This window comes from Lissotriton vulgaris, chromosome 11, assembly GCF_964263255.1.
Source record: "Lissotriton vulgaris chromosome 11, aLisVul1.2, whole genome shotgun sequence".
In the NCBI taxonomy this organism is placed as follows: Eukaryota; Metazoa; Chordata; class Amphibia; order Caudata; family Salamandridae; genus Lissotriton; species Lissotriton vulgaris.
In genome coordinates, this window is record NC_141699.1 from 278,031,556 (window position 1) to 278,048,006 (window position 16,451).

The following is a 16,451-nucleotide window of genomic DNA, read 5'->3' on the forward strand; positions in this document are numbered from 1 at the left end:
CCCTGTTTTTGTTGTTTTTACGTTTATTTTAAACTGTTATATGTGGATCGAATGGCATTTTTCAGTGGGAATTAGGAGAGCGATTGCAGCATGGAATGAAGGCCTCGAGCATCACTCCCACAAACTGGCGCTTGAAATATATGTTACTTTTAGGAGAACTGCTAATTTTGTAGCCAATCTAGTCAATTACAGATCAGTACTTACTAGGAAAACAACCTGAAAATGTATCCAAAAAATAAAGTCCGCAACCTTTTGCATTTTAATGACATCACAACAGATACGATATATGTACATGGACACCAAGAGAGAGCAAAACAGACCATTATTTCAGCTTCTGAAAGCATTACTAGTGTCTGGCTGCACCTCGCCTCCCCTAACTTTTAGAGCCTGTTGTGGGCTGCCTGCATGCTTTCTCAAGTTCGGTTTCCCCAAGGTCACTCCCGAAGATAGCTCATCCTCATTAGCCTTTCGTGCTTTCCTCATTCTCCCCATCTCGGAAGAGCGCCTGTAAGAGTGATTCGTCAATTGGGTTCTGCCTATTTCTGGCTCACATGAAGCGCAGGTCACAGGGTGGGCTCCCGCTCTAATATAACTCCAAATGAGCCCGACTCTCTTGTTACAAATATCTGACCTTCAGCGTGCCAAACAGTGACGCAGTGACCTCTTGTGGCGAAATAGAGAAATACAGCTTCACCCAATTCTGCATAAAATGTCACGAGTGGCTTCTTTGATTGCTACAGAGCTGCTCAGCCAATGCATGTAAAACGAGACCGCCCTAACAGGTGCCAGTGCTGTGGCACTTCTAATGGTGGGTTACCTGATAACACTATGGAAGCAGAGGACACGAGGGTCTGAAGGCATGATGGCCACTCTGGGCACATGAGGGTATGAAAACCGTCTAATGGGGCAGAGACAAGTGGGCAACGGGGGTGCTTTATATTTACATTTTGATATTTGTCGTTTTGTTTTTTCTATGATTAATGCAGGACTACAAAAAAGATGCAAAAAATCAACCAGACTGGCTGGTCTATTTCCACCTGACATACCGTCGTGTGTACTCGGTTGATGATTCGAGTGATTAAACCAGGTAGATAGAGGTTTTCTTTAGGAATTTGTGGCACTGGGCCATGAAGGCGAGAGATCGGAATGTTGAGCACTATGGTAAGACTGAAAACAAGTGGCCTGTTCTGGTGTCTGTTTGGGTGTATTTTCAGCAGTGCATTCTATTACTCTTTCCAATGCACAACACTACCCTATGTGTTACCCTATCCCTCTATCAATATATCCTCCACCTCCACTCTCATTTATCCCACACCCCATACCACTACTATGATCCCCAAAATAACCCTCTCTAGGCTCTTCCCTACTATATCCCTCCTTGCATCATCTCATACCTCTTTTACAATTCAGATCTCCCAAACCAGCCTTTCTAAACGGTATGCAGCGTTTAGAACGCAAGCATTACAACGGAATACCTTAACAACGCGGTCGTAACAACGAAAGTTGTTACCAAGCATTGCACTGGGGGGCGCTCAAGGATAGTAAATGATTTAATTTACTATCCCAACACCTTCCCTACTATCCACGGGGACTGGTGTTGGAATAGTAAATTAAATTGTTCAATTTTGCGCCCCCCCAGCGCAATGCGTGGTAACAACTTTCGTTGTTACGAACGCGTTGTAAAGGTACGCGTTGTAAATGTATGCGTTCTAACGTCATACATCCTTTCTAAACCCTTCCCTTTGACTCTTTCCCATCCACCTCCATTTTACTCATCCCAAGCCTCCTCCAACTGCTATGTGCTTCAAAAAAAAAAATGAATTCTAAATCCTTCCCTCTTCTATCCTTCCCACTATCCTTTTCAATCCAGATAACAGACTAACATGTCCACCACTCAAATCAATTTCATATTTCACTATACTAATTCACCATTAATCCATTAAGGGCAGGGCACAAGTCCTAAATACAGAAGTGGGGGGACGCTCAAAGACAGGAAGTGACGTCACAACAGGAAGTGTCGTCACGAAAGATAAAAACATACAAGTGGGGGACGGTCAAAGGCATGGAGTGACGTCATGACCGGAAGTGACGTCACAAGAGGTAAAAAAAACCATAGTCTACTATTATTGGAGGTGCATTGGGGCTGGTAGTTCCTGGCCAAGACAGCTGCGAGGCACGCTTTTTAAGAGTGGGGAGGATATGTTTATGTGTGTGGAATGCCTGAGTCCATGCGCGTGCGTTTGTGTGCGTCTGCTTTAAGCACTGTAATTTGGCAATGGATGTTTTAGCAGGGAGCTCTCTGCTACTCTGGGTATGTTTTTGCATGCAGTTAATTATTCCTCAGCAAGGGCATCTTTGTAGGGGGGACAGCGTCCACCCGTTAAAATAAGTGGGGGGACGCCGTCCACCCGCGTGGTACCCTGATTCGAGCCCTGATTAAGGGTTCTGGAGGAGCGTGCAACTCACTGAAAAAAGCGCTTCAGCACCTCATCAGGGGTAGCAAGGGCTATAAAAAATGCAAACCTTTTCCCTCTGTTATTCGTCCACTGTCCTTCTCAATCCAAATATTTGACTAACATATCCACTACTCAAATTGCTTTCCTATTTCACTATGCTAATTCACCAGTAATCGTTTATGGCTTCAAGAGTAGCATGCTACTCGCCAAAAAAATGATTCAACGCCTCATCAGGGGTGGCAGGCGCTATATAAATGCAAATCTTTTTCCCTCTTCTGTCCTTCCACTATCCTTCTGAATACAAATAACAATCCAGATAACATGTCCACCACTCAAATTACTTTCACATTTCACTACACTAACTCACCACCAATCATTTATGGGTTCCGGAGTAACGTGCTACTCGCCGAAAAAGTGCTTTGACGCCTTGTTAGGGGTAGTAAGCGCTATATAAATGCAATTACAATACAACACAGTACTTCCTGCCTAGCAGCAGAGGCGGTGCTGGTGCGCTGCAGTGTTTTTTTCAGTGCCTTGTGGACTGAACACGATTCGAAGCGACATTTGTCTTGTTTACTGATTGGGAGTTGCTTTTCTTCTGTGTTTGTTCATCGCTATAAAAGATGTATGGAGGTATGCTGTTGTGCACAATGTTCCAGCCAGAACTGAAACATGGCTTGTTATCATTGGAGGGATATTGTAGCTGGTGCTTCAGAGCAGGAGGTCGCGAAGCAGTTGGAGAAAGAGGAACAGGGCAGATTTGGGAGCCGTGGAAAGAGGGGTGGAGGCCAGGGGCTGCACATTGATGCCCGTGACCCTGAAGATGCCTTTATATAAATATCCCCAGGGTAGCTCGTATTTGAAAACTTGACATCTGCCAGGTCTATCCTGTGAGTTCCCAGGGTCCTGAGATCACACACAGTTTCTCAGTGGAAAGTGAAACTACAAGTACCAGCATGCTCAGTGTTGTTGAGTGCAAAATTGGGGCTGGCTCAAATGTATTCTTATGGTATGGGGAAAGTTGACGGCCAAGCCGGTGTGCTGTCCGGCTTGGTGACGTCACTGACTTTAGTTTTGAACACAAGGGGTCAAGAGGGGTCAAGAGGTGTTGCAGCACTGACCTCAGCTTGTCTCTCCCCAGTAACAGCTGCCGGTAGATCATCTGTGTCTCTGCGTCTGGATCCAGTGGGTCGCTCCAGTCCCCCAGGGTAACCGCAGAGTGCGTCCGACTGCAGCCTCGAACTGGAAAAGAAAAACATGGTGTCAGTAACATCACTAGTGAAAGGCAGTGCACAAACTGCATGTCTTGGCCGTAGGGCCGGCACGTGGACGCTTTGCCCTCATCCAATTGTTGACCATTGCAGTGGAAGGCAGAGACTGTAGTTAGGACACTGGGCTCTCCTAGCTAGACATGCTTTCCTGAAAGAGGCCAAACAGTGAATGGGTAGGTGACTCCACTAATATTCACCGGGAGGGTAGGCCTTACCTGGACGACAAGAGACAAGGCTATCGTAATTAGAAGTGGCCCACACAGAGAGGCCATGCGTTTTGAGCATTTAGGGGCGAGATACGGGGTCCTCGAACCTGGATATCATACTCAGAGGCATCAGGGGAGAGGAGACAGGACCTCTCACATGGAGATAATATCCACAAGAGGAAGGGCCAAAGGGCCCGCGATGGGCTTCTCACAGCTGTGATACTGAGAGAGTGGAGAGCAGTGAACAGGCACAGCTCTCAGCTCTCACGCCGGGGCAGAGTGTCCAGAGGCATATTAAGGAATGAGGAAAAGACATCGCTAGGAACGGCCCGCAGAGAGGGATCGCACACCTTGCCATGCGCTCCAGTTAGGGCTTCCATGCTGAATGCCAAGAGACGAAGTGGCGACAGGTGTGTAATGACCTCCTGAGAGGCGGAGCATTTAATGTTCTGGTGGCAAGAGTGTCAAATCCAGGGATGGCTGTCAGCTAGAGGTCAAACACTGTGGGCCGTAGACTGAGCCCTCCTGCCTTAGGAAGCTGTGTAGAGCCATGCCAAGCAAAGCATGGGCAGGAGTCTGGGCTCTCAGACTAGACATGACCCCAGGAAAAGAAGGCTTTGGCGATAAATCTCCTCATTTCAGTGTCACAAGCCTTGACCTTTCTCTCCCGTCTCCATAGAAATGAAAGGCAGTGGTCTCTTCCAAAGAGTGTCCATTTCCCTGGAGGCTAGCCAGTCTACGCTCCTTGAGGCGAGGGTCCGTCTGCAGTGGCCACAGTCTCCTACTACAGCCAATCAGCAGTTTGGGGCATTTCACAGCCTTCGGGGGCTATGGAACACTGCCAGCGCCCTCCTCTTCCGGGGCAACTCATCAACGCAGTGCAAGGGAAGCTCCTGTGCATACACCGATCAAGTAACGCCTCCAGCACAAACAACCGTAGAATCAAAGGCCTAGAGTTCACTATTTTTAGGTCTCGCCTGTCGATGCGCATGCGCATCGAGCAAGGCGAGAGTATTGCGAGTTATCCACTCTTTATCTGCACTGCAAGGAATCGTGGCGATTCCTTGCAGTGCCCGTGACTTTTAAGGTCAATGCGCATGCGCATTAAGCTTATGCGCATGCGCATTGACCTTAAAAGTCACGGGCGCGTGCATGTCCGTCTTCCCGCCGTCTCGCATTTCCCCTGTCGCACTTCTCCTCCCCCCTCCCCTCTCTTCCCTCCAGCTTGTTTTTTGTTTATTTGACCCGCTCCACCCCCTCCCCTTCCCGCCGTGTCGCATTTCTCCTCCCCCCTCCCCTCTCTTCCCTCCGGCTTTTTTTTTGTTTATTTTACCCGCCGTGTCGCCGTGTCTCCGATCCTTTCGCTCTCCTCCCCCCTCCCCTCTCTTCCCTCCGGCTTCTTTTTTGTTTATTTTTTCTCCTTAAAACGGGCACCAGGAATAATTTAATTAATCTGTCATATGGATGGGTTTGATTTTTGTTACAGAAGCAGGGGTTTGCCAAAAATTAGCCAGTTATTTACTTTCACCTAGCATCATAAAATTCACGCGTTTTTCAAACAGTCAACGTTTTCCTCCCACACTTACCTGTATGGTGGAATATTTTCTCGCAGCTGGCTGTGTTGTTTTGTCATCTTTTTTTTTTTTAATTAAACCGTATACACGTCATGCTTCCTATATTTTTTTTTTGCCACTTTGAAAATGAGGTCATTCCGATGCGCTTGAGCGACATGAGTGACAAATTAGTGTACTCGCGCACAAAAAAACGCATGTTTGCAACACCCCAAAAAAATCTCCTGCAACATTTTTAAAATGCAGGAAAGTGTTTTTGCGTTGAGAAAAATAGCTTGGGCAATATTAATAGTTTCGGTAAAGTACACGTTTTCCGGTGAACGCTTAAACGCACAGAACTTTTTATCTTTTTACCTATTTAAGACTTTTTGCCAAAACGCCACAAGCTTCCCAAAATAACGCACCCCTAGCCCGTGGCATCAGTCGAGGCGGAGAGTGAAATAGCAACTTGTGTTTTGGAAGAGGTGTAAACTGGCTTGTTTACAGTGTGCTGTGTATGTAACATGTTTGGACAACGCACTGTAGAAAACAACAATTGGCAATCCAAATTCTATATCACAATACATGTTACATATATCCAGACATAACGGCCAATCTACACAGGTCTTTAAATAGCCAAATCACAGCTTAATAATGAAATTGGATACAAAGAGTAATAAATACAATCAATATAGAAAAAAGCAATCCTATCCTATGTGTAGTCTCCCCCAAAAATATGTATGTTTATAACTTAATCTACCAAGACATAACTAAACCCTCACCCTCAAACCCTCACTCACCCTCAACCCCTCACCCTCAACCCCTCACTCACCCTCACTCTCACTCATCCTCACTCACCCTCAACCCCTTACCCTCACTCATCCTCACTCACCCTCAACCCCTCACCCTCACTCACCCTCACTCACCCTTAACCCCTCACCCTCACTCACTCACCCTCAACCCCTCACCCTCAACCCCTCACCCTCAACCCCTCACTCACCCTCACTCTCACTCACCCTCACTCAGCCTCAACTACTCCCCCTCACCCTCACTCACCCAAAACCCCTCACCCTCACTCACCCTCACCCTCACTCACCCTCAACACCTCACTCACCCTCACCCTCACTCACCCTCACCCTCACTCACCCTCACCCTCACTCACCCTCAACACCTCACCCTCAACCTCAACCCCTCACCCTCACTCACCCTCACTCACCCTCACTCACCCTCACTCACCCTCACTCACCCTCACTCACCCTCACTCACCCTCCCACTCACCCTCCCACTCACCCTCCCACTCACACTCACTCACTCACCCTCACTCACTCACCCTCACTCACCCTCACTCACACTCACTCACCCTCACTCACTCTCACTCACCCTCACTCACCCTCACTCACCCTCACTCACCCTCACTCACTCACCCTCACTCACCCTCACTCACCCTCACTCACCCTCACTCACCCTCACTCACCCTCACCCTCACTCACCCTCACCCTCACTCACCCTCACCCTCAATCACCCTCACTCACCCTCACACAGTGCAATAGTTCTCAGACCATTTCAGTTAGAGCTTTTAGAAATGTTTATGGCTTTTTTTATTTGTAATACTTTCGCTTTGGCTACAAGAAACAAAAATGCTAAACATTTACAAAAAAACCCATAAACAATTCTAAAAGCACTAACTCTAATGGTGCGAGAAATATTGCATTTCCAATGCTTGTTTTCCCAGACGTTGTCTTACCAGTTTATAACCATTTTCTCTGGAAACCACTCCAATATCATTTTGATGCATTTCCTAACCATTTCCCCAAAATCCCTGGCGTAGTTTTATTTAAGATGGACTGTTGTCATATTTTGGATTTTTTTCTCATTTTTACACAACAGTCAAGTCTTTTTTTATTCAGATTTCTCGCCCCCCGTGCTTCTCAATTTTTTAGCGGTATCTAGTTGACACAGATATTTGATAGGACCCTACCATTTTTATTTCATACATGATTTGCAGTGTGCTAGTTGCCCTCTAGTGGGACTGGGCCTTGAGATCACCCCATCGTACACGAGGGATGTTTCTAGGAGTCTTTGGCACAACTGCAGTTTGTGAATATCTAGATTCGGATGCTTTAGAGGCTCAGTTAACGTGCAGTACGGTTCTAGCCACTCTGCTGTGCCAGCTTTTGCACACTGGGCACACCATGGGCATCAAATCAAGAGAACTACTTATGCAAATTCAATCCATAAATTCTAATATGTTAAAAACAGTGGCCTGCACAAATAAGATACTGATCCTTTGAATCTTATCGGGGGTGAAACTTTCCTTCCCATTAAGTGTTAACAGTACACGAGGGGCCAGCTGCAAGCAGCCATTTGAGGAGGCACAATTATTGAAAGTGAGGGCTCACATTGCAGTTAGACTGTAGACAGCTGGATCAGGGGGGCACGTGGGGAGAGGCGGGGAGAGCCGGTAGACTCACCAGTCCAGCGGGACTGCAGAAAGCTGGGCCAGTGGCCAGAGAGTGAGTGTGGACTCACCTGTGCAGAGAGCCAGTAGTCCCATTGGCTACAGTGTGAGTGTGGACTCGCCTGTATAATCAGACTTCAATCAACAGGCCTAGCAAGGAAAGAGTAAGTGTAGATGTACCTGTGCAGTCAGGTAGCAGTCAACAGGTTGAGTGGTGAGAGAGTGAGGGAAGGCTCACCTGTGCAGTCAGGTTACAGTCAATAGGTCAACAGGTAGAGTGGTGAGAGAGTGAGTGAAGGCTCACCTGTGCAGTCAGGTAACAGTCAATAGGCCAACAGGTTGAGTGGTGAGAGAATGAGTGAAGGCTCACCTGTGCAGTCAGGTAACAGTCAATAGGTCAACAGGTTGAGTGGTGAGAGAGTGAGTGAAGGCTCACCTGTGCAGTCAGGTAACAGTCAATAGGTCTAGGGGTGAGAGAGGGATTGAAAGCTCACCTGTGTAGTCGGATGTATGTCGTTACAACGCATGCTTTTATCACGCATGCCTTTACCAGGCAGGTTTTACAACGCAAGTCGTTACAACGACTTGCGTTGGGGGGCGCTGGATAGTGGAATAGTTTAATTTACTATTCCAACTCCAGTCCCCGTGGATAGTAGGGAAGGTTTTGGATAGTAAATTAAACTATTCCCTATCCTACAGCGCCCCCCAGCGCAAGTCGTTGTAACGACTTGCGTTGTAATACCTGCGTGGTAAAGGTACTGCTTTGCAAAAGTTGCGTGGTAAAGGATGTTCCCCGTGTAGTCAGGTAGCAGTCCCCAGGCCGAGTGGTGAGAGGGTGAGTGAAAGCTCACCTGTGCAGTCAGGTAGAAGTGAACACATCGAGTGGTGAGAGAGTGAGTGAAGGTTCACCTGTGCAGTCAACAAGTCATGTGGTGAGAGAGTGAGTGAAGGTTCACCTGTGCAGTCAGATAGCAGTCAACAGGTCGAGTGGTGAGAGAGTGAGTGAAGGCTCACCTGTGCAGTCAGATAGCAGTCAACAGGTCGAGTGGTGAGAGAGTGAGTGAAGGCTCACCTGTGCAGTCAGGTAACAGTCAAAAGGTCAACAGGTTGAGTGGTGAGAGAGTGAGTGAAGGCTCACCCGTGCAGTCAGGTAACAGTATATAGGTTAACAGGTCGAGTGGTGAGAGAGTGAGTGAACGCTCACCTGCGTAGTCAGGTAGCAGTCCCCAGGTCGAGTGGTGAGAGGGTGAGTGATGGCTCACCTGTGCAGTCAACAGGTCAAGTGGTGAGAGAATGAGTGAACGCTCACCTGTGTAGTCAGGTAGCAGTCCCCAGGTCGAGTGGTGAGAGGGTGAGTGAAGGCTCACCTGTGCAGTCAACAGGTCAAGTGGTGAGAGAGTGAGTGAACGCTCACCTGTGTAGTCAGGTAGCAGTCCCCAGGTCGAGTGGTGAGAGGGTGAGTGATGGCTCACCTGTGCAGTCAACTGGTCAAGTGGTGAGAGAGTGAGTGAACACTCACCTGTGTAGTCAGGTAGCAGTCCCCAGGTTGAGTGGTGAGAGAGTGAGTGAAGGATCACCTGTGCTGTCATGCAGCAGTCAGGAGGACCAGGAAAGAGAGAGTGAATGTGAGTTCATCTGTGCAGTCAGGCAGCGGCCCCATTGGCCAAATAATGAGTTTGGACTCACCTGTGCGGTCAGACTGCAGGCAACATGTCCAGCGGCTGCTGCGGAACGCCCCAGGGTGGTAGCAAGGCTGCATCCGATCGTTGTAAATACTGGCCTTCCGTAGCGCAGAGAGCCACTGGTTCAACTCGTTTACGTTCTGCGGGAAAGAGAGAGCATGTTACTAAGGGCCGAACAGCTTGGGCATTCAGGGGCATGCCAAGGTTCAGGCCAAGAACCAGGAGTGTTTAAACTCAGAAGAACTATTTTAAACAACAAGGGACCCCAATAGTATCAGCGAGGGACCTCGGGGAACATATTCGTACAAAAACAACACTGGTCCCAGGCAAGGAAAAAGAATAGTAGCCAAATAAATATAGACCCAGTCAGTTCTATATTGCCAGAGACATGTCCAGCCGGACAGAGGTCTCCGAAGTGTTTACTTGAATAGAAGTTTTAAAACACAAAAATGACACCTTCAGCAATTCACGTGCGTGGGGCACAAGCCTGTACCCAACCACGACAAAACATAAACACATACAACACACAGAAAGGGCTTGCAAGACAAGAGCGGCAATCTCTGTAGAAATGCAATTATATAGAGAGATTCTTAGAGGTACCATTACATAGCATTGTATATTAGTTCTTTTTACAGGTATATGGTACTCAAACAGTCGACGGCGTTTCGGACCCCCTACTAAATGATGGGGTCCATCATCAGGACAAAGCAATAGTTGCCTTAGAATATAAGCCTCTTTAGCCAAGAGAGCGCGAGATCAAGAGCTCAAGATGGAGCTTGTGAGAAGCTTAATTCAGCAGGGCCAGGAATTTCGACTGGTAGTGTCGAGGACATGGAGGTACGGGAAAGAGGTTTATTAGGTCTCGCCTGTCGATGCGCATGCGCATCGAGCTTGCGAGACTATGGGGGCTTATCCACTCTTTAACTGACTTGCAAGGAATCGTGGCGATTCCTTGCAGTGCCCGTGACTTTTAAGCTCAATGCGCATGCGCATTGAGCTTAAAAACGCGTGCACATCAGTTCCCTCATCCGCACATCGCATTTCTCCTCCCCCCTCCCCTTCTCTCTTCCCTCCGTCTTGTTTATTTTTTTTTTACCCGCTCCGCCCCCTCCCCTGCCCGCCACGTCGCATTTCTCCTCCCCCCTCCCCTTCTCTCTCTTCCCTCCGTCTTGTTTATTTATTTTTTTACCCGCTCCGCCCCCTCCCCTGCCCGCCGTGTCGCATTTCTCCTCAACCCTCCCCTTCTCTCTCTTCCCTCCGTCCATTGGTCACCTCTCTGCTGTCAAGGTAAATTACATCCGTATACCGGTTTATTTTTTCGTTGGCGCAATCGTTCTCTTTCTTCCTTAACCCAAGCATAATACGTGTGGCCCAGGGCCCCTTACATCCTTCAAATGTCCCTGCTCAGCAGCCCCGCATGCCTTCCCCAGCAGCACCGCACACACACCCCTCCCCCGCTGTCCCCGGAGCAGCGCGCAGACACCCGCCCCCTCCCCCGGTGACATGTCTCTCGCTGCCTCTGTTTGTGTTGGTGCAGCGAGAAATGTTCTGTCACAATCCCGGGAAATATCACCACCTCCGGGGATTATTTATTAACAAGCGGGCTCCTGCCCCGCCTCTCTCCTCTCCTCATTCGATCTCTCTCATTCGGCTTCTTCTGCTGCTCTCCCCTCCTCTCCTTTCCCACGCTCTCCTCCTGAAAGTCGTCTTCGTTTTGTCTCACCGCTCTCCGTTTACTTTCCTGCCTCCCCCTCTTTCACCCCTTTCGATTTTATATCTCCAATTTTCTCCTTTTTAGTTTTATTTATTCCAGTTCGTGTGTCGCCTCTTTCTTCCTTTGCCCATGCCCCTCCCCCGCTGTCCCCGGAGCAACGCGCAGACACCCGCCCCCTCCCCCGGTGACATGTCTCTCGCTGCCTCTGTTTGTGTTGGTGCAGCGAGAAATGTTCTGTCACAATCCCGGGAAATATCACCACCTCCGGGGATTATTTATTAACAAGCGGGCTCCTGCCCCGCCTCTCTCCTCTCCTCATTCGATCTCTCTCATTCGGCTTCTTCTGCTGCTCTCCCCTCCTCTCCTTTCCCACGCTCTCCTCCTGAAAGTCGTCTTCGTTTTGTCTCACCGCTCTCCGTTTACTTTCCTGCCTCCCCCTCTTTCACCCCTTTCGATTTTATATCTCCAATTTTCTCCTTTTTAGTTTTATTTATTCCAGTTCGTGTGTCGCCTCTTTCTTCCTTTGCCCATCCAACCTCCGTTTTTGTTCTTCCTTTTTCGTTACATCTCCTTCCCCCTTTCCAGCTCGTGTTCTTCCTTCCACTCCCTTGTTCCTCCCCTCCTTCTCGCGTGCACCATGCAGTCCTTCCGCGTCTCACCTCTTTCCCCACTTTTCGACCTGCGAATCTTATAACCATCCTCTCCACTTTGCTGTCTCTTTCTCCACGTGGTCTGTCTCATTTCCCTCGTTCTCTGACTGCCTTTGTCCCAGTGCATCCTGATGCACACCACCACACATGGATGTCACTCTCTTGACACCTCTGCGCAGTCTCTCGTGCTCCTTCTTTCCTTCCGCTACGCCACACCCCCTCACTATACCATGCCATTGCACCTACTCCTCTACCCCCATCTCTGCCTACGTCTCACTTCTTCCACGTCATCACTTCCCCAGCCCTCCCTTTGCCCCTTCTCACCACCTTAAAGCATCTTCAGATCAGATGCACACTCTAAAGTGTGCACACACCCTTTTCATGCCCTGTCCTCCCTCTCCTCGTGTACCCTCTAGAGCGGCACTCTCTTTTAATGCTCTTTCTTTCTTCTCATCACTTCTCTTTGCCCCCCCCCCCATTTCTTACAATATCCCACCCTTGAGCCCCCTCCCTCACTTTCTTTTCTTCCCTTCTTACGCATCCACATTTCATTCTTTTCTCTCTTCCCTCTGCGCCTTACGGCCTTCCTCTTCTCCCCTCCACTATTAATTCTCTCGGAAGCCCTTTCTCTCCTTTTTCCTATGCTCGCTCCCCCACCCTTCTCCCGCACTTCACTTCTCCAGCCTCCGTCTCATCCTCTCATCCTTATCTCATTGTTTTCGTCCCCTCCGCCGTTGTCTCATCTGTATCTCGTTCTCTTCTCCGCTCTCGCCTCATTTTCTTCATTTTCTCTCCCTCTGCGTACCCGTCCTCATCTCCTTCTATTCTCCCCACCCCTCTTTCTTATCTTCTGATTTTTTTCTCGCCTTGCAGAGCCCTCCTTCACTTTTCCCGCGTAAAACCGTTCTCTTCTCCGCATTACTTATTTTCCGTCCCCACTGCCATATACTTATCTCCTCTCCATCCTCCCTTCCCAACTCTTTCTGGCCTCACCCCGACCTCGCACCTTATTTCCTTCAGGACAGTCTGGATGCTTCACAGCTCCTCTGGCCTCTCTACCCCCCCCCCCCCCAACCCTCCTCATCTCTTTCTTGCCCCCTCTCCAGCCTCCCTCTCCCCCCACCCCGCCCCTCGTGTCTTTCTTACCCCCTCTCCTCTGTCCTCCCCCCTCCTTCTCGTCTCTTTCTTGCCTCTCTCCTCTCCAGCCTCCCTCTCCTCTAGGCATGTCATTTTTTCTAATACTGCTACATTTATTATTAAATAGCAATATCGAAAAGCTAATTGCTTGCATATGCTGGGACTTTTTCAACTCGACTAAACTGGCGCACGATCCACCTGTGGGTCACACAACCCACTGTTTGGGAAATGCTGGTTTGGCTGCATGCTGCTTAATCCCTGTGTACTTTGATGCACACTGCTCGTGTTATGTGTACTGTCGGAACTATTAATACATGCTGCTTCAGTTGTGCATAGGCTGTGCGTTCTTTAGGTGCACGGTGCTCATGTTCTGTGTGAACCGTCTCTGCATTTGATACATGCTGTTTCGGTTTTGTATGGGCTGTGTTTGTTTTTGGTGCACGCTGCTCTGACTGTGTGCACTGTCCACCACATCCACCATCATCTCCACCATCACCTCCACATCCTCCACATCCACCGTCACATCCACCACCACCACATCCACCACCACCGCATCCACCACCACCGCATGCACCACCACCACCACACCCACCACCACTTCATCCACCACCACATCCACTACAACCACCACCCCATCCACCACCGCATCCACCACCGCATCCACCACCGCATCCACCACCGCATCCACCACCACATCCACCACCACCATCACATCCACCATCACATCCACCACCACATCCACCACCACCATCACATCCACCACCACATCCATCATGAAATCCACCGCCACATCCACCACCGCCACATCCACCACCACCACCACCACATCCACCACCACATCCACCACCACCACCACATCCACCACCACATCCACCACCACCACCACATCCACCACCACTTCCACCGCATCCACCACCACCACATCCACCACCACATACACCACCAGGTGCAAATGCAATGTTCTTGGATTTTCGTCACAATAAAATACACTGAACATAATCTTCACAAAATTAAATTACAAACGTTTAAGCTATTGCCATTTATAAATTACAATAAATTTTCTTTAAGTATTAATTATTTACAAAATTAAAAGCCATTGTTATTTGCAATATCAATACATCTAAGTCACGTAAAGACAACACACATTGCATTACAAATGCTATAGGTGTCACATTTGCGAAAGTTAAAACTATTGACATTGTAACTGACAAAGCTATTACTTTTGCTATTTTCAAAACCAACACATAAATAAAAAAAGTGTCATTTACAATACCAATTGCTCAAACTTTCCTAATGCGAGACCTATTGCATTTCCAATGCTTGTTTAATTCCTGTATTCAAGTGCCCTAGCGCGAAGCACGCAAATTTCCAATGGTCCGCGTGTATCGTTATCTGGATACTACCGGTTGCGCCGAATCGCGCAGGGGTTCTGGAGCCTGGAGCCAGGAGGGGCCGGATCAGTCGGCAGCAATGGATTTCCTGGCTCAGTCGAAATTCCTGGCCCTGCTGAATTAAACTTCTCACAAGCTCCATTTTGAGCTCTTGATCTTGCGCTCTCTTGGCTAAAGAGGCTTATATTCTAAGGCAACTATTGCTTTGTCCTGATGATGGACCCCATCATTTAGTAGGGGGTCCGAAACGCCGTCGACTGTTTGAGTACCATATACCTGTAAAAAGAACTAATATACAATGCTATGTAATGGTACCTCTAAGAATCTCTCTATATAATTGCATTTCTACAGAGATTGCCGCTCTTGCCTTGCAAGCCCTTTCTGTGTGTTGTATGTGTTTATGTTTTGTCGTGGTTGGGTACAGGCTTGTGCCCCACGCACGTGAATTCCTGAAGGTGTCATTTTTGTGTTTTAAAACTTCTATTCAAGTAAACACTTCGGAGACCTCTGTCCGGCTGGACATGTCTCTGGCAATATAGAACTGACTGGGTCTATATTTATTTGGCTACTATTCTTTTTCCTTGCCTGGGACCAGTGTTGTTTTTGTACGTATAAACTCAGAAGAACGGCACACAAACAAAAAACTCCACCTCTCACCTAAGAAGCCACAAGTACTGAAGACTATTTATCAGGAGAGAGAAGGACAAGCCAGCAGAACCAAGACCTCTCAATGCCTACTGCAATCCCATAATGGAGACGTGAAGGACTGAGTGTGAAGGGAGACAAACCTATCAACTACTTCCTAGAGCCTGCAACTGGGCCTGAGGAAACTGTGTAGGAACAGAGAACACACTACACATCATGTCCTGGAGGACATCCCATGATAGCACTGTACACGCATGAAGGCTGCAGACCAGCCCACTCCTGTTTGCATCATTCACAAGAGCAGAATGCACGAAGACTGAGGCCCCTCTTGTAGGGGATCTCTCCATGTAGAGGGCAATCACTCACATACCATTGTTACTGCTGTGTCTCTGAGAATTATAGCTACATGGAAGCCTCAGTGAGTGAATGAGCATGGAGACTGATCTGGAGGTGATATCAGCATAAATTAATGAATCATTGTCAAATGACTGTGAAGGGTGAGTTATCACAGCAGGCAGCATCCTCATAGAAGGGTCCATGACTGAAACACCATGGGGACTGAGATCTCTGGAAAGGATACCTACGTCAAACGACCAGTGAATGACTGAATGATCACGAAGACTGAGATGCCTCCACATCGGAGTCCAAAGCCTGAGTTGTCTCTGGAAATGATACGTACGTAGGGAGGTCAATGACAAAATGATGATGGATACAGAGGCATCATTGGCGACGATCTCAAAAACGAATGGTCAGAAGGGTCAATGATTGAATGACCATGGAGACTGAGGTCTCGCTAATCCCTGGAAGTGATCCATACTATTGAGGTCAATGACTGATTGACTGTGGCTACCGATGACTCTCCTTCCTGAAAAAGATCCACCAAGAGAGGCCAATGACTGCATGATCATGAATACGGAGGTTTCTCACCCTGGAACCAATGTCTTCATTGAGAGGAAATTGACTCAGTGGTAATGGAGAATGAGGTTAATTTTCCCTCAGCAGGGGATCCCTCCACACAAAGGCCAATGGCATGTCATGGAGACTGAGCCAACTGGAAATCTCCACTGAGCAATGTGGATTGGAGAGAGAGTGGTAGGGTACACTGGCACGGATCTATATTGGCCCACTCCCATTTAAGGTTACATAAAGGGTCTGGCGAATAGCCTCCCTTCCCTCTTTTCTCACCACATCCCCACTTTTTCCTTCATCCCGGCTTTACATGTATCTACCTCCTCTCCCTCCTGTTCTGTGTGTATTGGGCCTGGCTTCCTCCCACTGAGAAAACATCATA

The 16,451-nt window shown here is 48.4% G+C and overlaps 1 protein-coding gene across 1 annotated transcript in view; it reads right to left on the minus strand.

Annotated features, from left to right (window-relative positions):
- The window catches only part of RASAL1 (RAS protein activator like 1), an 871,242-nt gene that overhangs the window by 64,812 nt on the left and 789,979 nt on the right, over positions 1 to 16,451 (minus strand). The window contains exons 18-19 of the mRNA XM_086943242.1: positions 9,628 to 9,763; positions 3,578 to 3,698 (exon numbers count right to left, since the gene is read on the minus strand). Of these exons, the coding sequence (XP_086799368.1) occupies positions 3,578 to 3,698; positions 9,628 to 9,763 (257 nt within the window). The remainder of the gene's footprint in view (positions 1 to 3,577; positions 3,699 to 9,627; positions 9,764 to 16,451) is intronic.